Source organism: Mchenga conophoros, linkage group LG7 (assembly GCF_057382185.1).
Source record: "Mchenga conophoros isolate Kocher_MC1m ecotype Shallow Benthic linkage group LG7, M_conophoros_male_GT1.1, whole genome shotgun sequence".
Classification (NCBI taxonomy): domain Eukaryota; kingdom Metazoa; phylum Chordata; class Actinopteri; order Cichliformes; family Cichlidae; genus Mchenga; species Mchenga conophoros.
Window position 1 is genome coordinate 22,681,835 of NC_140532.1, and position 24,562 is coordinate 22,706,396.

General features: G+C 39.1%; 1 protein-coding gene across 3 annotated transcripts in view; it reads left to right on the plus strand.

The window, feature by feature from the left end:
• The window catches only part of LOC146570112 (pleckstrin homology domain-containing family A member 7-like), a 150,299-nt gene that overhangs the window by 90,776 nt on the left and 34,961 nt on the right, over positions 1–24,562 (plus strand). For all 3 annotated transcript variants that reach the window (XM_085282941.1, XM_085282942.1, XM_085282943.1), the window contains exons 5-7: positions 6,079–6,193; positions 18,986–19,090; positions 20,517–20,589. In XM_085282941.1, coding sequence (XP_085139067.1) covers positions 6,079–6,193; positions 18,986–19,090; positions 20,517–20,589 — 293 coding nt within the window. The remainder of the gene's footprint in view (positions 1–6,078; positions 6,194–18,985; positions 19,091–20,516; positions 20,590–24,562) is intronic.

Consider the following 24,562-nt stretch of genomic DNA (forward strand, 5'->3'; position numbering starts at 1 on the left):
CGGAAACATGGCTCGAACAATTTCTCTTCAACGACGTAATCCGATAACAACCGATCTCTTTACCCGTCGGCTTCCCGTGGCTGTCATGCGACCGGCTATTGCAGTTAATAATACAACGGCTTCTTGACATTTTTGTGTTTCTTTTTATCGCTGTGTGACTGATTTTAATTGAAAGCCTGCGTGCGCTAGTACCGCTTGCCACGAGTTCCCAGAATCCTTTGCGGTTCTACCCGTGAATGACGTCACATTTTCAATCTCTATATAATATGCATGTTAAATTTTATATTTGGGGTGAAATATCAAGTCTTTTCAAGTAAACCGGTTCAAGTCCAATTCAAGTCCCAAGTCATTGGTGTAAAAGTCCAAGTCAAGTCACAAGTCTTAGAACATTTTTTCAAGTCAAGTCTAAAGTCATAAAATTAATGACTCGAGTCTGACTCGAGTCCAAGTCATGTGACTCGAGTCCACACCTCTGGTATCAGAAGACTGTTTTAGCACTAGTCTGTGAAAGCAGGTAACAGTAGTAAGCTAAGGCACTTATTGTTTCTCATAGCCACCTCTAATAGCCACATTACAGTAAAATTGTAATGATTATAGTATGCAACTTTCATTACAGAGAAATATATAGTGTTGAAGTGCTTTAGCTTAACTTCATAAAAATGCAGTAAAAATAGTCGCCTAAAACTAAGATTTGGGTATTTGATTTACCACGTTATCACGATACCAAACCTTCTGATCCTCCAGTAAATAAAATTATGAATGAATCTAAGTGATTGTTGATATGCTAATAACATCATTGTTGTGATGTGATTTTATGTCCTTGATAATCATGCAGTGAACATATACTTTTGTGACAACTGAAGACTTATTTCAATAATCAAGTGGGGATGTTTAGTAATCTAACATAACCTTGAAGTCTTTACCCTGTGGTACAAGTGTTGTGCCAGAAAGAACACAAAGAAACATGTATTATTCTACATGAACAGAAATGTCCAGTGACAGATATTAATCTCGTGTCATAGAATAAAGTCACATTTAATAAGTCAGATACCAAAGGAAAATATTCATTTTCTTTCAATTCAGTTTCATTCATATAGTGCCAAATCACACCAACAGGTGCCTCAAGGCGCTTCATATTGTAAGGTAGAGACTCAACAATAATAAAGAGAGAACTCAAACAATCAAGCCACCACGTATGAGCAAGGATTTGGCAATAGTGGGAAAGAAAAACTCCCTTTTAACAGGAAGAAACCTGCAGGGGAACCAGGCTCAGGGAGGAGCAGCCATATGATGCGACAGGCTGGGGTGATGGAAGGAAAACAGGACAAAAGACACACTGTGGAAGAGCAACTGAGATTAATATCTAATAATTAAACACAGAGTGATGTGTAAGCACATAGTAAGTGAAAAGGGTGAGTGAACACAAAACACTCATGGGAAGCAGCCTAAAAATATAAAATCATTACCAAAAATTAATAGTTCATGGTAAAACTGCTCCATGAACTACATTGATACTATACAATATCAGTATTGTACTGCACAGCACACTACGGCAGTGTGCCTTTTCATCTTGTTTACTCAAACTTTTTCCTCTTCTCTCTTTTTTTCTTAATCATTTCAGCTAGATTATTTTGGTTGCCTGAACCAATCAGTTAAACAGAAATGATCATACAATAGAATACAGTAAAATAGAATAGAATGTATTGCACTGCACCTCTACGAGCTGTGTTACATGTATAATAGGACGGAAAAGCCAGAGAGATTGTACTTCTGAGTTTCAGGTGCTCATTTCTGATCTTTGTGGGGTTTTTTTTCTATCTTCAGAGTAGTTAGCTATCGTGTTACGGTCTGTTGAGATGCCATGCTCCACGTTACTTCCTTCTTGAACCGTTGCGTTTGACAGATAATTAATAAGTCATAATAACAGCTTGAATAAAAGCTACATGGTATTCAGTAGGCTGGAAAACCTATATCTTTCTTTATGACATCATTGTGGAAGCTGGTAATAATAATCTTAAATTACATGGTAGTCAATGTAAAAGATCTTTGTGTTTTTTTTTTTTCTATCTTCAGAGTAGTACAGGTCACAGATGCTAAAATCTGTTCTTTATGACACAGAAAGGAAGTAAATTTGTGCTCTAATTAGTCTGGTCTTTTATTTCATCTTACCATCTGGCTTTGCGTGTTTTCCAATCCTCTGCTGAGCTTCCTTCTGTTTCAGAAAAACAGAATTAAATCTGACAAAATTTGACAATATCACTCTGAAGTATTATGTGTGATTTCAAAATACACACAGACACACACACACGTTGTGAGCCTGCAAGTATAAATAAACAAGAAAACTCTTGTTTAGATGCAAATATGATGGTTTAATTTTACTGCACAAAAACGAGTTCGTGCTTTTATCACGGGAGCTTTTCAATTCTGCCCTGTATTAGCTTTTAATTAAAGAACAGTGACTTCCCCAGATGTTTTATAACTTCAGTTGCTTACAATTACTCCACTGAATACTTTTTGTTTCTCACTTGAATTCAGATGAAAATGCAACTCATTTTTATTTTAGGGTTCCTGACCTTTAAAAAGTTTCCATGAAATTCTCTTGACAGGGGAATAAAAACAGATTCTGCGAACCCACTGACACAACATTCAAAGCCATTATGCATATGTGGGAAAGAAATGTAGTGATGTTCAGAAACTGTTGGCTGTGTTGGTGCGTTACAGCTCAGCCTGTAACGTGGAGAGCAGAGCTGGGAGCAAGATCAGTGTTTTTATTGGGGGGAAAAAAAGAAAAGTGAAATACAGAGAAGATGAGCACAACAGATAAAATATACTTTAGATAAACAACAAAAATAACGTAGTATCAAAACCAATATTTGTTTCATTCTGGAAATATTTTCAAATCAGACATAATCAAAGCATTTTTCCTTTAATAAGTCTTTTACCAAGAGGGACGCATCCAAGACACGAAAATGTGCTCAGAGGAATAAAACTATGGATTTATTTGAGAAAGATGGAGTCGGAAAGAAATGTAACACTTAGTAATTTTCTTGGATGAAAGAATGTATTATATTACCATTGTTCTCTCTTTTGAAACTAATCAGACAGATACAGACACTTACTGTGCCTGGTGTTATTCCACTGAATTTAAAAAAATACAGCACAGAAAGTCTCATCTGTCTCGCCACAAAAAGACAGCAGCAATAGCGATTGTGCCATCATGCAAATAGATATTCGGTGAAGACCACATGCAGGGAGGCTCATTTTGTTTCCTCAGTTGTTTGTGTGTACTTTGGTTTTAAAAGTATACACACACAAATGTTGGTAGCCTACAAGGTTACATGTGAAATATGTAAAATCGTAGACAAACAGCTGCGACCGAGGACAGCAGAAGGTCTGTAGGCAGGAAAAAGTGTCTGTAGCCGATCATTTAGAGGATAAATCTTTAAGAGGACTGCAGTGACTCTTGAGTGACTGTAAAAGTGATTTTAGGATGTGTATTGAGCGCCATTTGGCTTCCCCAAAAATGTGAGGGAAGAGAGGGAATCTTTCTACAGGCAGGCACATAATTAGCACTGTGGGACAATCACTGGTCTTCATAAATCACTTTAAAATCAGGAACATCTAAATATCAGAAGCAGTCACAACTCCAATTTGCTGGACATTTAGCCTGATAACATATTTGAGGCTCATATAAACAAATGTGGACGATAGGCACTCACAACATTTGTAATTCATCAGTGCCTCAGGCTTCTAACAGGAACACAGTGAAGGTGATATGTCTAAAACTGCCAAAACGTTCTTAGATTCAGTCATTTTAATGCGTCCAAGGTTGCTTTAAAAATAGTTCAAGTACAAGTGTAAAGTACAAGTGAAATGAGATGGCCAAAAAACACACAAACAAACAAACAAATAAATAAATAAAATGTATACATCAGGCTGCTTATCTAAAAAACAAATAAGAACAAGACTCCAGTAATTCCTGCTCTGGCTCTTCCTGAAGGTTCAGGTGAAATAAAAGAAAAAAGTAGCACGAAAAAAGACTGCAGACAAAGAGACGTTTTAAAATGCTATTATTGCAGGTTATTACATCTGTTTGCGATGGAGTCGGGTGGATATCACTGTGAGCTGTGTGAATAAATCAATCTACAACTCTTACAAGCAGAAGCTTGTGAAATAAGGTTTGAAAACCTGAACTCATAGCGGTTTCTGAACCATTTTTGCAGAGTTTTTCAAAGTCTGTAGATTGCCATGTTTTGTTTTGTTTTCCTGTTCTTCAAGGTAGAGTGTGCTTCCTGAAACCAAAGTGCTGTAATGTGAAAAAGACTTTACCAAACCCTGAGTACTTTGTTGTGTGTACTTTGAGTCTCATTCACAGCTGCCAAAGGATTATCCAGTTCTTGGCTGTCCGTTAGCTATCGTGTTACTGTCTGTTGAGATGCCATGCTCCACGTTACTTCCTTCTTGAACCGTTGCGTTTGACAGATAATTAATAAGTCATAATAACAGCTTGAATAAAAGCTACATGGTATTCAGTAGGCTGGAAAACCTATATCTTTCTTTATGACATCATTATGGAAGCTGGTAATAATCTTAAATTACATGGTAGTCAATGTAAAAGAAACATGCTTTTTAAATGTGTGTTTATGAAAAAAAGAACTGAAAAAAAATATAAAATACTCAAGATGTATTAATAATTCAAATTCCAGCAGAAATAGATCTTGAAATGGTGACAGCATGTCAGAGAGGCTGTTCAGGTGGACATTTAACAGTGGTTAGAGCGAATTTTCTTTCACTAACTTCCCTCGCATATTTTATAAATAGAAAAAGCTTAATGTCATTAAATTAATATTGTGTCATCCACAAATATCTGAAAATGTCAAAACAGTTTCAAAAACATAAAAGATTCTGAACTGAAAAATTGTTCTTGGATATAAAACATCAGAAAAATGAAAAAAAGTTTGCTATTTTTGTTTGATGGTGACGTAATAGTCCTCAGTCTCAAATTTGGGACTGCTGTGTCTGACATCCTTTTGGAATAAGGCGTAATGGTGCTAATTTACATTCAGTAAACAGTTACACAACCCAGTGCTTTGTGCACACTCTTCTGTTCTGTCTGCATTGCGAGTTTGGTAACCGCTTTCTCTTCTGAAAAGGTCATGTAAGGAAATAGGTCTTGGCTGACCTGAAGGTACAAAAGGAAAATGGATCTTGTGTGAACACGCACACACTGTGGAAGGAGTTTTATTCATTTCCCTCCAAGGTGTGTACGGTGAGAATAATGAAAAATTTAGGACAGTCTGTCTTCAGGTCATTGAGCTGCCTTCGTCAGATGTTTGGTGTTTTCTTTACACACATGCATGCTCTCAATCTGTCACTGGCCTGTATGACAACCTGAAACAGTCCCCAAGCACACTTTTCCAGTTCACAGAATCCACCCTTGCCTCCTTATCGCGTTATGTGTTTTACATATTTGCATACTTGAGTCTTTCCGAAGCAGCTCTGATAGACTCCAAATCACACACTGGGAAAATCGGAACGTCAAGAATAGCAGGATGCCTTAAGGCGTAAGACATCAGATTTAATTATTTTCCTCAACAAAAACCCTGCAGGTGCTCTTGAAACACAAAGTGAACCTAATTTAGAGTCCCATATAAACACATTAATAACAATTATGTATTATATGCTCCATATTTTTTATCCAGATCTTCTCTCTGCTCTTTGCAAATAGAATGTTTGAACCACAAGTGTGGGGTGCTTCCACTAATGATATCCCTCAAAATCTAAGAGTCGAAAAAACAACTGGAAAACAGGCACTTTGGGCAGTCTCAATCCTGAGTTTAGGTGAACGAAACTCCAGCAGCACTTTTAGTATACATACAATGTTTATTTGCTCCCTAACAGTCTGCCTTATATGCCAGCCCATAATAGAAAAATGTGAGACAATGTACAGATGTCAGTGCTGCAGTAACAACTTGGGAAATGTGTAACGGCTAAATCAGAGGTGTGGTTACACTTCACTACTTCTTCGAGTCCTCCCGGTTATGTATAGTGACGTTTTCTGTATGTGTGTGCGTGCAGGCCGCAGGGTACTCGAATGATGTCAAAACCTGCGGGTGAGCAGCTCTCCAGTACCACCGTCAGCGAAGCCTCTACTGCCATCACCTCTTCCACTGTGGACACGTCAGCCTCCAAGGTTAGTCTGTGGTTTCAGTCTTTACCTGTATATATGTGTGTTTGTGTGTTAGTTCCACATTTGTCGCTTTCAAACAATGTCCTTTCTTGATTCGTTGTGGACTGGTTTTATGCTATAAAAGGGTGACCATCCAGGCTTTTTGGTCTTTGAGTTTTGTCTCCTACATTTTTGTGCGGTAGTTAGAATATTTTCAAGCAGCAACAGAGAGGATTGCCTTGTGAAATTTTTAGCAATTATGAGGCTTCATGTCTTTGTCCTGTTTTGTGAGAGTTAAAGCATATGAATCAAGTAGTAGTAGGGGTTGCATTGGCAGTACTGGAGTCTTCAGTTAGTTAAGGTTGCCGGTTCGAGCCCCGGCTTGGACAGTCTCGGTCGTTGTGTCCTTGGGCAAGACGCTTCACCCGTTGCCTACTGGTGGTGGTCAGAGGGCCCGGTGGCGCCAGTGTCCGGCAGCCTCGCCTCTGTCAGTGCGCCCCAGGGTGGCTGTGGCTACAATGTAGCTTGCCATCACCAGTGTGTGAATGTGTGTGTGACTGAATGTGTAAAGCGCTTTGGGGTCCTTAGGGACGAGTAAAGCGCTTTACAAATACAGGCCATTTACCATTTTAACATCCACAATCAGTTTTGTGTTAAATGCACTGCACTGAAAAGCCAAGTAGTACGTGAGCCATCAATAAAGGTCTGTTAGCTCTGTAATAAACCTACAATGTTCTCTGCAGCTTGTTAATGAAGAAAATCACTCCATTAATTCACCAGTGCAAAGGCTTAAAATGATCATTAAACAAGAAAAGAAAACGATGCTAATATCTGAATATACCAACAAACACAGGTACAACCACTGAACACAGTGAGGCATGACAAACAGACAGAGATGTCTTTTTAGTCTGTGGTACAGGAGAAATCCATTCTTTAGAATCAGTCAAGAGATGAGCGCTGGTTATCCATGGCTAGCCCCGAGAATGATCACAGCAGCCTGGGCTAGTGGGGGGAAAACATTATTTGTGGCCAGTGACTGACCTGATTAGCAGCAATTTTCAGCTGATTCACAGCAAAACGGAATGATGGATGAGGATGAGAAAATGGAAATTAAAAGCTTTTTGCAGCTGATCTAACTCTATTATGGCCATGCAGGGATTTAGACCTGAGGTGTAGTTTGAAATGGAGGTAGAGGTTGTAGGTTTGCACCATGATTAAGTGCAAAGTTGTCTGCTGGTTAGCAAGATTAGGTATGTTTCTATGTAACATAGAAGTTGAATGCTAGAATTACACTTAATAAAACTGGATGCAAGGTGCAAAGATGCAAATGTGTTTTGTTCTTCTGTAAATGTGCATATTTAAACATTGAAGTCTATGGAGATGTAATATCAGCCTTCACAACCTTATTTTTATGCTAAAAATTGACTGTGTAGATTCAGACATTTGATTTAGTGAACTCAGTATTACAGCAGGCTTTATTGTGATTAGGATTACTCCTTTTGTAAGTTATTTATGGTATATAGTTGATTCCACATTCCTTCCAGTATATTGTATTACCACTATACTACATCAATGAAAAATAGATTTGGTCTGTTTTCATATCCCCCCTCTTCCCCCTTTTTCTTCTATTGGAGCTTATTTGTTTTTTTTGTTTTGTTTTTTTTTTGGCAACATTTAAACTCCAGGTCTTCAGGTTTAATTTCTAGAATGCACACTAGTATTATTGCACAGTGATCATATCTATGAAACAAAACTGAATTATGTTTGTAGTGGAGAAAGCACTTTTCTTTTGACTGTTTAACCTTGTTTTTGGTCGTCCTTGGCTCGGGCAATTTGCTTGCAAAATTACAAAATACTTGAAGCAAATCAGCACAGACAGTGCTAATGAATTCCAATTTGATCTTCCAAATGCAGATCTCATGCAGGATACATCCCTTGTCATCTGGTTTAGTACACCATAAAGATGTCCATGCCACTTTTTTCAGTATAAATCTTACACTTGGTTTATACTCACACATGTATGCAGCTCCACGGTGGCGTGAAATCTCATCCTGCCCTATCAACAGGTGCCTCGGGACCAAGATTGAACATGTGTCATCGTGTACGGTACAGAGATGACAGGATATCCATCACAAAGCCCCATCACCATTCCCACACCCAGTGTTTTTCTGGTCTGCAGCTCTCCCAGGTGCTCTGGCTCATCACCCCTGCCACTAAGCAGCCAGGAAATGGCACAGGAGCCTTATTCTTAAAAGAAAAACTCTTAACAAAAGAATCTTTTTCTCAGAGGAAGAATGAGTCATTCCTACCCCCCTTGCTTTGCGCACAATCTTAAAATGAATCTGTATTTTGAGTAAGTCACATCTCTTCCGCCTCTGACAAAACATCAGAGAAGCAGTGAGACGTCCCACTTTCCCCATGAGCTGTGTCTCGCCGTTCTCCTGTAAGCACTTGTGTTTACTGGCTGCATATTTAGTGATATTGTGTTCACAACTAACTTCTTTGGGATTTATCAAAGTCCGTGTCATTTAGACATTTCTGTTGGCTCCCAGTATCCTCTTATGAATTGTTTTGCCTTTATATGCCTCATTAATTCGCTGCCTCACTTTTGAAAGTAACTCTGCTCTTCAGGTGCTTCTTTGAGCATTAAAACCAACACATAATAGAACAGAGAACGCTGCAGAGTAAAGAGCTGTTCTGTTACGGACTAAACACATATTTGAGTTCCTGCATTAAGGGGGAAACAACAAGAAAAAAGGAAAAAGTCAAAGTAATTGGTGGCATGACTGTAGTGTTAGCAACACTGATTGTCCTGATTGTAAAATAGATGTAAATTACTTTAGGTAATCTTTAGGTCTTTAGGTTTGACAGGAGAGTTTGGCAGTCACAGATCTGCTTCGACCAAAATGGCTGACTAATGTAGGATAGTTTAGAGGGCTATCACCTGGGAGACATTGTTCAAATTCCATGTGAAGCTAAAAGTCAAGATGATTTATTTTTAGATGAATAGGCGTATGACAGCACTCATTGTGTGGAAGGGTCTTAGAACAGAGAGCTGCATTTTCCAGATTGAAGCTTAGTGCAATTTTAAGAGTATATTTTTAATTTGGGTATAAAGAAAATTCTTGAAATTAGAAAAAATCATTTTATATCTTACTGTGATGGAAGTGCAGCTAACAGACCTGATGATTACATTGAGATGCAGGAAACGCATTATGTCCTCTGAAGCTGAACTATATAGCGTTTGTCAAGCTAATATGTGACTCAAAGGTAAAATTTGTATTTTCATTATGTTTTAATTGCTGCCTAATTTATAAACACAGAGAGATTGGCAACAGATTGCAGGCAGTTTAAGTCAGTCTGTGCCGATGGCTCACAACTTCTCTGCAACGTGTCTCTTTTCAGTAGGGAACTCAACTCAGCTGCTGAAGTGTGTGTGTGTGTGTGTGTGTGTGTGTGTGTGTGTGTGTGTGTGTGTGTGTGTGTGTGTGTGTGTGTGTGTGTGTGTGTGTGTGTGTGTGTGTGTGCGTGCGTGCGTGCGTGTGTGTCAAAGGTGTCTCAGTAGCAAGAATCAAAACAAAATTGGACTTCATTTTGGTTCTTGCTTAAGTAATTTATGCAGCTACACTGCAGCCATGGTTAGAAGTATGAGCAGTCATTTTGGAGGCTCTTGAAATGATTGTGCACTATGAGTGTGAAGATGGTGCCTCATCCTCCTCAGAGGACTTGGAGGCTGACATGGAGAATCAGAATCAGAATCAGAATACTTTATTGATCCCTGGGGGAAATTATTTTTTGTTACAGTGCTCCATTTTAAACCAACATTAAGACAAGACAGACAATACGCTAACTAAGAATAGTACAATATATACATATATATACATACATACATACATAAGTCACTTATAAATAAATATTTGGAAAAGAAACATGTGTAGTTGTAGCAGCAAACAGTGTGTTAAGTGGATGCGTTGTACAGGGAGATGGCCACAGGCAGGAATGATTTCCTGTGTCGTTCAGTGGTGCTTTTCGGTAATCTCAGTCTCTCACTGAACGAGCTCCTGTGACTGACCAGCATGTCATGGAGTGGGTGGGAGGTGTTATCCAACATTGTCTTTATCTTGGACAGCATCCGCCTCTCCGACACCACCTTGAGGGAGTCCAGCTCCATCCCCACAACATTGCTGGCCTTACGGATCAGTTTATTAAGTCTGTTGGCATCTGCGACCCTCAGCCTGCTCCCCCAGCATGCAACAGCATAGAGGATCGCACTGGCCACCACAGACTCATAGAAAATCCTCAGCATTTTCTGGCAGATGTTGAAGGACCTCAGTCGCCTCAAAAAATAGAGACGACTCTGGCCCTTCCTGTAAAGTGCTGTGGTGTTTTTAGCCCAGTCCAGTTTATTGTCAATGTGTACTCCAAGGTATTTATAGTCCTCCACAATGTCAACACTGACCCCCTGGATTGAAACAGGGGTCAAGTGTTTCCTGGTCTTCCTGAAGTCCACGATCAGTTCCTTGGTCTTTGCCACGTTGAGCTGCAGATGATTCTGCTCACACCACGTGACAAAGGAGTCGACCACAGCCCGGTACTCTGTCTCATCATCCCTGCTGATGCATCCAACCACCGCAGAGTCATCAGAAAACTTCTGAAGAAGGCCTCAGACCAGCTCTGACTCATCTGAAGGTGAGAGTGGAGAGGAGATGGTTGAAGCAGTGACAGGATGAACTTCTCCATCTCCATATTTTGGTCTCCCACAAACGGAGCCACCAGCTATGCACTGCTGCTGATGGATGAAATCCTCCAGCAAATTGTGGCCATGACAGACATGCATGGGAAACACTCGGTGGCTTATGTGGACACAGAGGAACTGCAGGCTTATATAGAGATGCTTATTTTGGACAGTGTTTACAGGTCATAAAATTAATTAATTTTTTAAAGGTCATCTAAGGGTTAAGTTAGCTCGGCTTGACTCTTGTTTGTTATTCTTTACCACTGATTTGATTCATCGTACTGGTATTGCTCAGGCATCTTTCTAAAGGGAGAAGGAATCACAACCCATGTTTAATTACCTTACCCTCCCAGATATTTCTCATCTGGCTAGGGAATGGAGCCGGTAGCCCTCGGGTCTCAGAGGGACGTCTCTTGGCATTTTGGTTGTCTGATTGTGTACCATTAAAATAGCAAATAGCTGGTTTGACTCTCAGTCACACACCTACAAGACAGAGTGCTACTGTGCAGCAGGGACCACAGTCTGTTCCACAAAATTACATTCGGCCTAAAAATAGACCACTGCATCGTACACACACACACACACACACACACACACACACACACACAGAAAGAAATATCTCTGAAATACACACATAGTATATTTACAGATATGGGACTAGTGTGAGAGGACTGCGTCATCCTCTGTCAACCAATCCTCTCACTAATTACTGAGTGCATTTGTTTTTGTTTTCCAGCTACTGATGCCTCCCAGTGCTGCTACCAGTCCATTCACACGCTTATGCAGCCGTCATGCCAAATCTTTTATTATGCCAGCAGGGGAGGTGACAGGGTGTACATGTCTTACTTTATGTGTATGTGTATATGTGGTGCCGGGGGAACAGGCCTTCTTCTGAGGATTTGAGAGTAGAGGATGGTCTAATGAGATTTCTTGAATATTTGCACAGTGCACAAGTATGTTATCCAGCAGGCCGGCACAAACAAGAATGTAAGAAAGGTTTGTTTAGCCAAAGAAACTCCAGCACCCAGTATTACTGTATTACTTATTATACTTATTATAGGTCAGGGGGCTGAAATGGCACTGAATACTAACAAAATGTTAAATATGTCTAAGAACTGGCCTGTCAGGTAGGGCTGGGCCATATTATACCGTTCACGGTAATACGATAGGAAAATGAAATATCGCGATAGAATGGGAGTAAAACGCGCATGCGCAGTGCCTTTGTTTTCATACGCACATGGCTGATTGTTGAGTGAAACAGATGAAACAGAATTGGTTTGTAAAAATGGTGCAACTTCAGTGATGTGGAACTGGTTTGGTGTTTGTCCGTCAGATACACAACAAAGCACATTTTTTTGCAGAACATGCAAGCGGCCGTTGTTATTGTCATATTTGTCGGACTAAGATGCTCTTAAATCTGGGAGTAATCTGGGTCCTAAACTCCGTATGCTTCAGGTCAAACAACACTGCAGCATCACTGAGAGTTAAAAACTGTCTAAATTCTTTCATCTTTAATAAAACCATCAGCATTGCTGCTTTACCAGGTGTAACTATAAAGTTTAACTTCCAGGCATCCATGAAAACAAAAGTTATTACATTTAACGGAGTTAGAAGTTAGCAGGAAGCTAGCGGAAGTTAGCTCGCTAGTTTCGCTAGTTACCTAAGCATGATATAAGATAAGATAAGATAAGATAAGATAACCTTTATTAGTCCCACACGTGGGAAATTTGTTTTGTCACAGCAGGAAGTGGACAGTGCAAAAGTTATGAGGCAAAAATTAGAATACAATAAGAATAAATACAGTACACAACTGTACAGAATAGAATAAAATAAAATAAAATACTATATACAGTAGAATAAAATAAAATAAATATACAATAAGATAAAAATAGAATACAAATACAAATACTATATACAACTGAGTAAAAATACAACGATGACAGAAAGGATTATTGCACTTAGTATTATTGCATATGTATGGATGTGTGTGCTTGATCAGTTAAAGTCTTTATTATGGAGTCTGACAGCAGTGGGGAGGAAAGACCTGCGAAATCTCTCCGTCCCACACCGTGGGTGCCGCAGTCTCCCACTGAAGGAGCTGCTCAGTGCTGTCACAGTCTGCTGCATGGGGTGGGAGATGTTGTCCATCAGGGATGACAGCTTAGCCGCCGTTCTCCTGTCACTCACCACCTCCACTGGGTCCAGAGGGCATCCTAGAACAGAGCTGGCATGTTCTGACTGAGAGATTTCTGAAAAAATTCAAACGTACAGCTCTGCTATCACGTCCAACATAAATGAAGACGGGAAACTAAACAGCAGTGACGTTTGTAGGGTTACTGAAGTTGGGCTAGCTGGTATATAATGATGTGCTACGTGATCGCTAGCGACACAGCTATGTTAGCATAACATAAACTGAAGCTGGAGGATGAACGCTAACTTTTTTCCACTCAATAAAAGTTAACGTGAGGGTTCCCGATGGTTAGGGACAAATGCAATCGCATGGCAGGATGCTGTAAATGGACCAAACTTCAGTCAGGAGAACAACTGAGATAATCCATCCACAATACAAGGTTAGTCATTAATATACTGCAACAACATGGGAATAGAGCAGCTGCCAGAGAATTCAACATTAATGAATCAATGGTACAGAAGTGGAGGAAGCAAGAAGAATGAGTTTAATAAAGTTTGATTTATCTGACTGCTTTGTTTCGCTTAATGTGCCTTATAATCCCGTGCACCTTATGGTCCGAAAAATGCGTACTGCACACTGCAGTTTAATGTTGCAAAGCACCTCTTTTTAACTTCAGTGGATATTATACATGGTTATGCTCAGGATATGTCAGCCCATTTCTACTGGAAATGCCTTTTGGTTAAACTTTCAGCAAGGAATTTGCATTTGCACTGTTACATTTTTATAAAGCTTTAATGTACATAAAAACCAGCTTCTTGTTTAAGTGAAAATAAATGGAAGGTTGTCTTTTTGCGCTAGTAATATTGTGGAGTTGTATTTTGTCTCGCATCAATTATATTGTCGGTTATATCGTTATCGCAAATTTTCAAATATATATCGTGATAAATATTTTTGGTAATATCGCCCTGCTCTACTGTCAGAGTATTCCTTACATTAAAATTTACCTGCTTTCAAGGCATTTTTCTTGCCGTTATCTGACATAATGATCTTCTGTCTTCTGTCAAAGTCCTTTCCTGTTTTAACAGTGTTCCCCTCACTTTTAAATACTGCACTACCTTCCAGCACCCCAAATCATCATGGGGTGTATCTGGGATGATCAGGAAGAGGAGTACAGAAGTCTGGTGAGGAACTTTGTCGCATGGAGTCACACAAACCACCTGCAACTCAACACCTCAAAGACTAAGGAACTGGTTGTGGACTTCGGGAGGTCCAGAGAAGGTCCACTGCCGGTTCAGATAGAGGGGGAGGAGGTGGAGGTGGTCAACAAGTACAAGTACCTCGGGCTGTGGGTGGACAATAAACTGGACTGGTCATGCAACACAGAGCACCTGTATAAAAAAGCCCAAAGCCGACTGTACTTCCTCAGGAGGCTGAGGTCTTTTAACATCTGCAGGAAGCTCCTGAGGATGTTTTACCAGTCAGTGGTTGCTGGAGTACTTTTCTATGCTGTGGTGTGCTGGGGGAGCAGCACAGCAAAGAGGGACTCATCCAGGCTGGAGAAACTGATCAGGAAGGCTAGCTCTGTGGTCGGCATGAAGCTGGACACTCTGGTGACAGTGGCAGAGAAAAGGACATTAAAGAAACTGCTGGACATTATGACCAATGCTGGGCATCCTCTGCACACGGCCATAAACAATCAGAAGAGTCTGTTCAGTGACAGGTTGCTTCTCCCCAAGACAAGAACTAACAGACTTAAAAACTCCTTTGTCCCACACGCCATCAGACTGTTTAACTCCTCTCTGGAGGGGAGAGGGAGGGGAAACAGGAGGACAAAGGAGGGGGGAACAACTAAGCTGTAGTGCCTCTTCACCTCACTGTACAATACCTTGTGCAATACTTTTTGTAAATAGTCAACAGTGCAATAGACTCAATACTTGAAATGTGCAATTCACTTGTATTTTTATTTTTTATTCCTATTTATTCTATTTATCCCCTTTGTATATTTTATTTATATTTGTCTCTGTATTTATGTGTGTGTGTGTGTGTGTGTGTGTGTGTGTGTGTGTGTGTGTGTGTGTATATATATATATATATATATATATATATATAACAATTCTGTAACTGTAACTTCTGTCGGTGCTGTGCTTTTTTTGGAAGTCGAATTTCCCAGAGGAACCCACCCGAGGGATTAATAAAGTTCTATCTTATCTTATCTCTCTTATCTTAAATCTGCAGAATTTAATGTGCTAGTGTCCTGTAATTACTACCTGCACTGCAGCAGCTGAGCCAAAGTTAAAATGTCTTAAGTCAGCACCTCTATTATTATATATCCAAAATATTATTTCAGTTTATTTCATGTATGCTTGATGTTTTCCAGTTAGTAAAACTTTACTAAATATATGTAAATAAAAAAAACAAAAATCAAGAAAAAAACAAAATCACACAGTGGAAACATGGAGGTCACCTGGGTCCAAAAGTTTTGCCCATGGCCACCTAAATCTTATTAATCTGCCCCTGGTTTCACCCAGTGGAAGCTGGTATAAAATCTCCTTGGCTCTGAATGAGAATGACAGTTAATAGTAATATATTTACATAACTTAATTAAAAAGAATTTATGCAATAACCTTGGTTTAAAAAAAACTTTAATATTGCACCTTCGAGTATTATAACCCAAAATGCAATATTACAGCTGCATAAGTTAGTTATGATATTCAAGGTCATCTTAACCTCCTAGGACCTGGCGTCCACATATATGGACATCACATTTTGGGTTATTTAGTCCAAAATACTCAATTTTGCTCTACAAGGGCCTGATATCCACTTACGAGGACATTATGCTGCTACTGTTCTATCAAAATGTTAAATGAATATCCTCATATGTGGTTCTGATTTGTCTTAGAAACAAAAATAAGGAAAAAAAAAAAAATCTGGTAATTCTTTGTTTTTACATTCATCGGGTCCCAATCAGCCCAAATATCAAAGAGAAATTAAAAATGCATGCCATGGAAGAGTTCAGGTCTTAGGAGGTTAAAGTAAATGAGGATACAGAGGTTTTACCTTGTTTTAAGGAACTTTAATTTACTCTGGTCATTTTGAAAAAGAATCTTTGGATTTTCTTCCTAAGCCTTACAAAGATAATGCACATCAACACAGTCTTTTAATACTCCCAGTGTTCTTGCAGTCATTCCCTCACTTTTTTTGATGGTAGTCAGTCAGATTCAAAGGTCAGACTTTCCTGTGTCTGGCAGTTGAAATATTGACCTGCAGGTTACAAGCCCACATGCCTAACCTTCTGCCTGCCAGTCTAAAGAGGCTTTGTCAATGTCAGACAAATGTCATAGCAAGAGTGACTGTCACAGAGATCTGGTGGAAAAATTGTCTGTGCTCATATAATGGCTGTAATTATATCACAACTAGGGCAGAAAAAGAAGGGTAGCCGAAAAGAGAAAATCATAGTGTGGGTGAAAGTTTGTTCAGTGATATAAGTAAGATTGAATGGTCTGATGAGACACAGACAGCCTATTTCCAAATATAACCTACTGTAACACAGTAAACTGTCCTGCTTTTTCTTGCTGCCTTTTTGACCACAGTTGTGTTAAGGAGAAGAAATATGCCAAGGTGCCTTTAGTGCAGTCATATAGGTAATTAACCAAGCTAATTTAGCACAGTAGATGAATGGTACCGATGAGCTGCAGCAGCTAAGATACAGCCACTTAAAATGGCCACCTCATCAGCAACAGGGCCATGATGGATCCCTGGTTGAATCCTGACCGACTGCCGAATGATGGGTGATCGTATTGGTATCCCCCGTCTAGGACGCCTGGATGATGCAAGCATGAGTAGTAACACCCCTAAGCGGCATTTAGGAAAACCAGTAGTAATGGTAAAGCAGCGTGGAGATGCATTCATTTACAGGCTTGCTACACTATATATATATATATGAGTTTGCATCAAATAAGGCACCGGTTGTGCACACCAAAAAAGCCAGACAGAAATTGATGCTTGCATTCTTGCTGACTTCAAAGCATAAAAACATGATTTCATTGCACTGCTAATGTTCTTATATAAAATGCAAAATTTAAATTTAAATGCGCCCTAATTGGGGATGTGGCACTTTGTTGTGAATATTTCTGATGATTAATAAGGTCAGTGAAATGCTGCTGTAGGAGTGAACTCCATAGCTCAGGCACTGTGCTTAAAACTATTGGTAATTCTCGCCATTTACGTTTTCCCAATAAATTAATGGCTAATGATCACATTCAAGCTTGCTTACTCAAGTTGTCTGCCGCTAAACTTAGTCTGTGTCCAAAGAGCAGCTTTGAAACGCCTTCATAAAACCAGAGAGCACTTAAAAAAAAAAAAAACAAGCTAGGTGAAAGTCTGGGCGCTATTATGTAAAATCTAGAGAAATTATGGATCGCGCAAGACTTTTGCACAATATAAGATTTTAACGTAATCTAAAGAATAAATCAAAATATTAAGTTGCAATTTAAAAGAAAAATTGAAGGACATGCTAATGATTAAACAGAGGTCTGAAGAAAAACGACCCAGCAAGCAATAGGCTAAATGAAAAATTAAGTTCTATCAGTCTCAAAAATAACTTCCACATCTGGTTTGGGATCTACGAGGAAGCTTGTGTGCAAAAAAATGATTTCTTTATTTCTTTACGAAAACTGTCAAAAGAATTTGAAGTTCAATTCATTTTTTTCATAGCGCCAAATCAAAACGGTGCCTTCAATGAGTTTTATATTATAAGGCAAAGACCCTACAATAATACAGAGAAAATCATCTATAGCTAACTATACAAGTCAAAGTTTTTTTGAAGAAAGCACCATCTCATGGTGACACTGTGCATTTGGGTGAAAGGGGCGTGTTTATAGTGAAAAGTAGATACGTCCCAAGGGAAAGAGGGGGGACACTTAGCGGCTGACATTCAACTGAGGGCTGGCTATCAGTGGCTACCAGATCTCTGACTGAAAGCAGCAATTTTGAGTCCTTTGATGGGAGACTGATGGCGGTCCATAACCATTGTGTCTCTAGGTTTGAGGTCAGCATGCACTATTCCCAGAGAGCTTAGGTGGAACAGTGCGTTTGCTAGTTGATGTAAAATTGGCCTCATTTCTCTTATGTAGAGAAGCTGGTTATTTTCCGATCCTTAATGTAGTCAGACAGGCTCTAATCAAGCTGTTCAGAATTTAAGTAGATACGCTTCCCTGTTGTTTATTCCATCATATAATCGAGTCAAAAAATACTTTTGTCTTATTAATGAGAAATAATACATATTCCAAAGAGAAAAAAACACAGGTCTTTCACAAATTCAGAAATTGGAGTGTTTTAAGGTTTAACTGCATACAACATCTGCCAAAAAAAAAAAGCCAACTAAACCCTTTTATGTACGTGTCATATTGAAATAAATTATTTAAGTACAGTCAAAGATCAAAGTAAAAAAAAAAGTTTGCTCTGTCATCTTGGAGGCTTTCTGAGATTAATAGGAAGCAAGTTTTTCTGCTGCTGAAAACAGATGTTGTTATGTTGCAAACATTGATTAATATTAATAATAATTCAGTATCCAGAATAACAACCCTCAGGTCAGTGGCTCAGAGTTTAATGGCCAGTGAACATTTTTATTGGCTTATGAAAAAAGCTTTTATTCTTATATTTTTTTAAATGTTAATTTAATTAACACAATATTGTATTTTTTTTTTCACATTTACTCTGAAAAAATATTACAAAAGCCTTGACATTAATGTGGTCATGGCCCCCTTTAGACTCACCCCTGTTTGCTGCAGTTATCGCTTCCTGTAAAATAGGCTGTCAGCCTTCAGCAAGTGGTTTTACACAGAGAAAAATCTGCAGTAAGGCTCCAGAAGTTGTATTAAAATATACAGATGAACTGTTAACTTAACGCATGTCACATAAAATCTCTCTATATTCTTTCTGTCTTTTACAGGGCTCCCGGTCCAGTGGCAAGGTGCACAGCTTTGGGAAGAGAGAGCAGTCCATCAAGAGGAATCCCAACGTCCCTGTGGTGGTCCGCGGATGGCTGTACAAACAGGTTGGGACACTCGAACGGAAACACCAATTGTAACTTGCATACAGTCACATCAAGACTAATGTTGATAAAGTTTGAACTGGGTTTGCTTGATTTGCTTTTTTTACGCCTGAATAGGACAACTTTGTGATAGTTTAAGATTTAAAAATGAAAATAAATGTGAAAAGTGTACATAATAGTGTAAAAATGTGTTTAGCACATTAGATAATACTTTTGTTCACTTATTTGGCAATTATTATTTTAAAGTAACCAAATACGTTTTATATAAAATGTCTTTCTTTTTTCTTTGAAATCTAAATTCAGCTATAGATATATAGCTTTTAACTTCTACGTCTATAAATATATGAAACATATAGCTTTAAACAGCCTGCAGACATTTAATGAAATACTGTCATGCTGAAAAAAGTTGCAATTAGCCTGATAATAGTAGTTATGGAGCAAATAATTGTCGTATACTTTTAAAGTATTTATGAGACTACTGGTACTGTGCTTTCTTTTAGTCAGCAATCCCTTAATCCAGCATGATTCTCTAACATTTCCTTCAGTAACCCAGTTTGATATTTTTCTTGATTTATTTCCTTTGCTTTGGCAATACTGAACACCTGCTGTTAATCACAGACAGCCTGTTACTAGAGACTACTTGTTTATTTGAAGTTATATTTAAAATATCTGTTGTTGGCATCATCCCACTGGGAGATTCTTGGCCTCCGTACAAGACAAACAGTGAGTGATGTTACTATGAAGCAATATTTTAATGACCACACAAAGAGGCATGCCCACACAGTCACACAGACAGTAGCACACTCGCAACTGTGCACACGATCTATTTACTGCAATTACATTATATTTTAATTAGAAAGAAACCCTTTAAAATGCTCTGGGGTGCATGAATGCACACAATTTGAATCCTATTTTGGTGCACATAAATATAAGCACATTGCTATAAATAATTATACACACTGATGCACAGATGTCCACTATCATGGCCAGACTGACATAATGCAGTTTATGCCTTTCATCCACTCACATGCTTGTATTATATGGTCGTAGCATCATACATCTTCAGCCACTGCTGTATCTGCTCAGCTCTTCAAATGGACCTATTTTCAGCCAAAGGACATAAAAGACAAAATGGGCAGTAAAGCACTCATGGCAGACTCAGTGAGCCAGCGAATGAGGACAAATGATCACTCCCTTCCCCCTCTGTCTTTTCTCTTTTCCTTTGCATGTACCCACCTTACTACTGTCCCTCACTTCCCCTTTCTGCATCCTTATTTCTCAGGCTCTTCCTTCCTTTCTCATTACCTCCTCTCTCTTCTTATTTAAGAGCTCTCTAGTCTTGCTTGTTATCTTCTCCAGTTAGTGGTACTTCTCGTCTTATTATTTATGCATTCTTCACTTAAACTCTTTACCTCTCTTTCTTTTTCAGGACAGCTCTGGGATGCGTCTTTGGAAGAGGAAATGGTTTGTCTTGGCTGATTTCTGTCTGTTTTACTACAAAGGTAAGTCTTTGTGGAATGTTAAGTGAAAGTAGTGTGGGATCTGAATGCCCTGTTGTGCCAATAATATTTGATTTGCCAAGAGAGCTCTATAAACTACAGGTTCGTCTTGCTAGTCAATTTCTTTTTGTTTTATATTTGTTTTTTTAATTATTATTCACATTAATATTAGGGGTGCAACGATACACAAAATTCACGGTTCGGTTCGGTTCGATACTTTGGTGTCACGGTTTGATATTTTTTCGATACAAAAAAATGTTCATGCATTTTTAATTTGTCATTTATTAAAATTATAAATATATATTTTAACTCAAAAGTACAGTTTTTAAATTTAACCCTAACCCTTGTGCGTGTTTTTTATTTTGACAGCGAATGCGCACCTGCGGACCACTTATGTGCAGCCCTGGTTATTTAGCTCGTCATATTGCAGCCACAGAAATTCTTTTGTCCATGAAACCATAAAGCTGCACTTTCTTTTTGCCTTATAGTCTGATTTGTCATAACTTCTCCGTTTTGTGGTAAGCTTTTCTTTGGCTGTCACTTCTTCACCCTGACCTGTCTTATTTGGCTCAGCAGAACTGAAATGCTTTTACACGCACTCACATAAGCTCAGCGATTCTCTGCGCGATCAACCTCTCACATGTTTAAGCTGCGGGAGATTTCACTTGTCATGTTTGCATAGTAAGCTAACGATTAATAAGACGATGTCAGAGGAATTGGTGCACAAATTATCATCACTCACAGATCAGTGCTGTCGCTCTCTATACACAGTTCGCACGATTGCAAAGTGAAAGCAAAAAAACAAGCGCAAATTCAAACGCGACTTCAATATGTCACATATTGACAGTGGCTCACCGATGCCAATGACATAATTACCCAGCTACATTTCTGAAAGAATGCAAAAGCATTGACATATATTTTTCCTACAATAGCCCGACGGGCAGGGAAGAGAAAGATTTTGGTAGCCCGACTGGAAAGATCGCTAGCTCCTGGACGTCGGGCTAGCGATATTGCAAGCCCTGTATCTGATTGAGGAATCACTCATCTTTGGAAAAGAGAGTTTATTACAGAGAAATGGCTCTTTCCAAAATAAAAGCTATACTATCCGCTTCTTCTGGGCTATATTCTCAGCAGCATAAGGAGAATCATGTGCTAACAGCTGTCTAAATGACTCGGCTAAAGTTAGTAGCATGCTTGCTTTTTTTTGTCTGCTTCCACTTGTCTTTGCACTAGGATGATGTCGGCGTAAATGTGCAGTCATATTCGTTGTGTTCCCACTAGTGCTTTCAGGTTAATCTCGTTGAAATGACCTTAACGCCACAACACGGCAAATCTCCGTTAACGAGCTACCGCCGATCGCTCCGTGCATGGGGCTAGACGGCCAACACGTTAACGAGCTAACTGCGCTAGCACACTAGTTCACACCAATGTAATTGAGCATTGCATGGCACATCCAACATACTGTTTTACTTTAGTCCATGACTTGCTTACCTTCAGGGTCATACGTCACATGAAAACCAAAATAATTCCAAACGCCAGATCTGAATGAGGGTGGGGGAGGTGCCCTGCGCTCTTCCTTCTGACTATGCTGTCTGTGTTGAGCACTCAGTGGATCTGCGCTCGACAGTGCAGCCTAGGCGGAGTAGTCGAACACAGATTCACTGAGCGCTCAACACAGACAGCATCGTCAGAAGGAAAATTGATAAAATAAATTACAAATGTTGTATTGTTCGATACATATGCGTACCGAACCGAAAGCACTGTATCGAACGGTTCAATATCGATACGAATATCGTTGCACCCCTAATTAATATGTGTTTTGCATAATAATGCCAGAACTGACATTTATGAAGAAAGGAGAAGAGCAAGCCCAAAAATTCCATCCTATCCCAACCCGATGTACTTTGACACTGGGACACAGCCAGCCCAAGCAGGGTGTAAGAAGAAGCAGTTTAAATGAAAAGTTATAATCTGTTAATCCTCAAAAGTTCCTTTTAAGACAAAATAATTGAAACATCATTAAAGGAAATCACACATCATAACTGGCATGCCTCTGCAGCCTTCATGAAGTAGCTTATCTTTGATTCAGTAGCTCGCAGTGTCTCATCCAAACTTTGTAGAACTTGATGCAGACGAGAAAATGGCCATTGCATTAGGCTGTATTATACTCTGCATGTTTCTCTATGGTATTGATTGAAAAATTAAATGCATAAAATGATACACTTCCGGTGAGGAGAGTTTATTATGAGAGGATGGAAAGATCCACAATCAATGCAAAAGGTTAAAGGACAAAGATCAAAGTAGACTATGACAGTTTTCGGTAAACTGCAGCTGTCAAAGCAGCCAGAAATTCACTTTAGGTGAGCAGTAATCTCTATATCTGTTATGTGGTTCCAACCATTGAACATGTACACACTGCTTACACCGATGCTCTACATCACACACACCATCACAATTGGTCTACCATTCCCTGCTTGTCGCTATCTATCTCTCCACACCATTTTTATCTCCATGGTTATAGCCAAACATTTGGGACACGCTCCTCTGCCTGCTCACCTCGACAGGAGGGTGAAATCAATTCTGTTGTTTTTGTTTTTTCCCTTTTTTCTGTCTTCTCGCTCAGTTCAAAGGTTTCTCCTCCCAACATGAGCACACTTGATCTCTCTCTTCAACACGACTTATCTCCTCCCTTTCCTACCCAAACAGTCAAATACGGCTTTGCTATCTTTGTTTTTTATTAGGACTTTTCTTGTTTTGATGATAAATGTCAGAGCTTTTACAGTAAGTTATTTTTTAATACCAACATTATATTTGCATGAAAATACTGACTCCTTAAAACAACATTACGCAATTAAATGCATATATAAAAATGAATTAGCAGTTGCTGAAAATGATTCTCACATCTTTTCTTTGTCATTTTCTTTCTGGGTTTTGATCCGATGGTTATGGGAAAACAAGAATTTGAAAATGCCAAACTGAGTTCTAGAAATTCAGATTATAATTAGAATAAAATAAAATATTAAAACTTCTCAGTATTTTTAACCCTTACCCATCTATGGAAGCCGACTTTACTTTAATAGACTTGTTGCTGCTTACATGAAAAGAAAAGAAAATAGTGGTATTTGTGGGAACAACCTATGAACAACTCTTACTAGACTGAAATGCACAATTTTATTCAGACCCATCTGAGAGTGCAGAAAATCCAGAATCAGTAAGTCTTATGTTTGCACCTGCATGGCCTTTGTCCTTCTTTAATATTGGAGTAAGCTGATGGCACTTGGGATGAAAGACTGGCTGCAGCAAACTGAATCTAGTGATTGCACATCAGTCTCTGGAGGGCTTTGCTGTCACTAAAAATGTGCTCTCCAATAAAGTTCTCAGATTAGAGATGATTATTTAGTTGGTATTGTGCTTTTGCGTTTCCAGCAGTTTTATTGTGTGAGCTGCGTTTGCATTTTGTAAGTAGTCCTTCATGGGAGCAATCTACACACGCATGGTGCTGAGAGCTTCGAAATTTATGCACACTCACACACAAGATAATATTTGTACGCGCTGTTTTCACAAATGACTGTGACTGTGTGCAGGGATCATTGATGAACGAGGCCCCTTTGTTTCTTCCTCTTTTTTCCCCTCATATGTCTTCTGTGGTCTGTTTTCAGTCAAGTCAGTTTTATTTTTAAAGCCCAATATCGCAACTCAAATTTGACTCAAGGGGCTGTACACTGTATGTCATACCCCGCAAAGTGTGTGAGACAGACGTGGCAGAGCAGATAAAAAAGACCCCACTATCTTGCCCACCATTTAGGGAATGTCCCCTTCAAAGGTCCTTGAATTATTTTTAACCAATTACTCCTTTAGCTACAGCGCCGTCTTATCACCTCTCAGCCAAACCGCCCACATACGCAGGTGCTGCATGCACACGCACACATTTTCATGCTATTGCTAAATTTTACGATGTGGTAATCGTCGCACATGG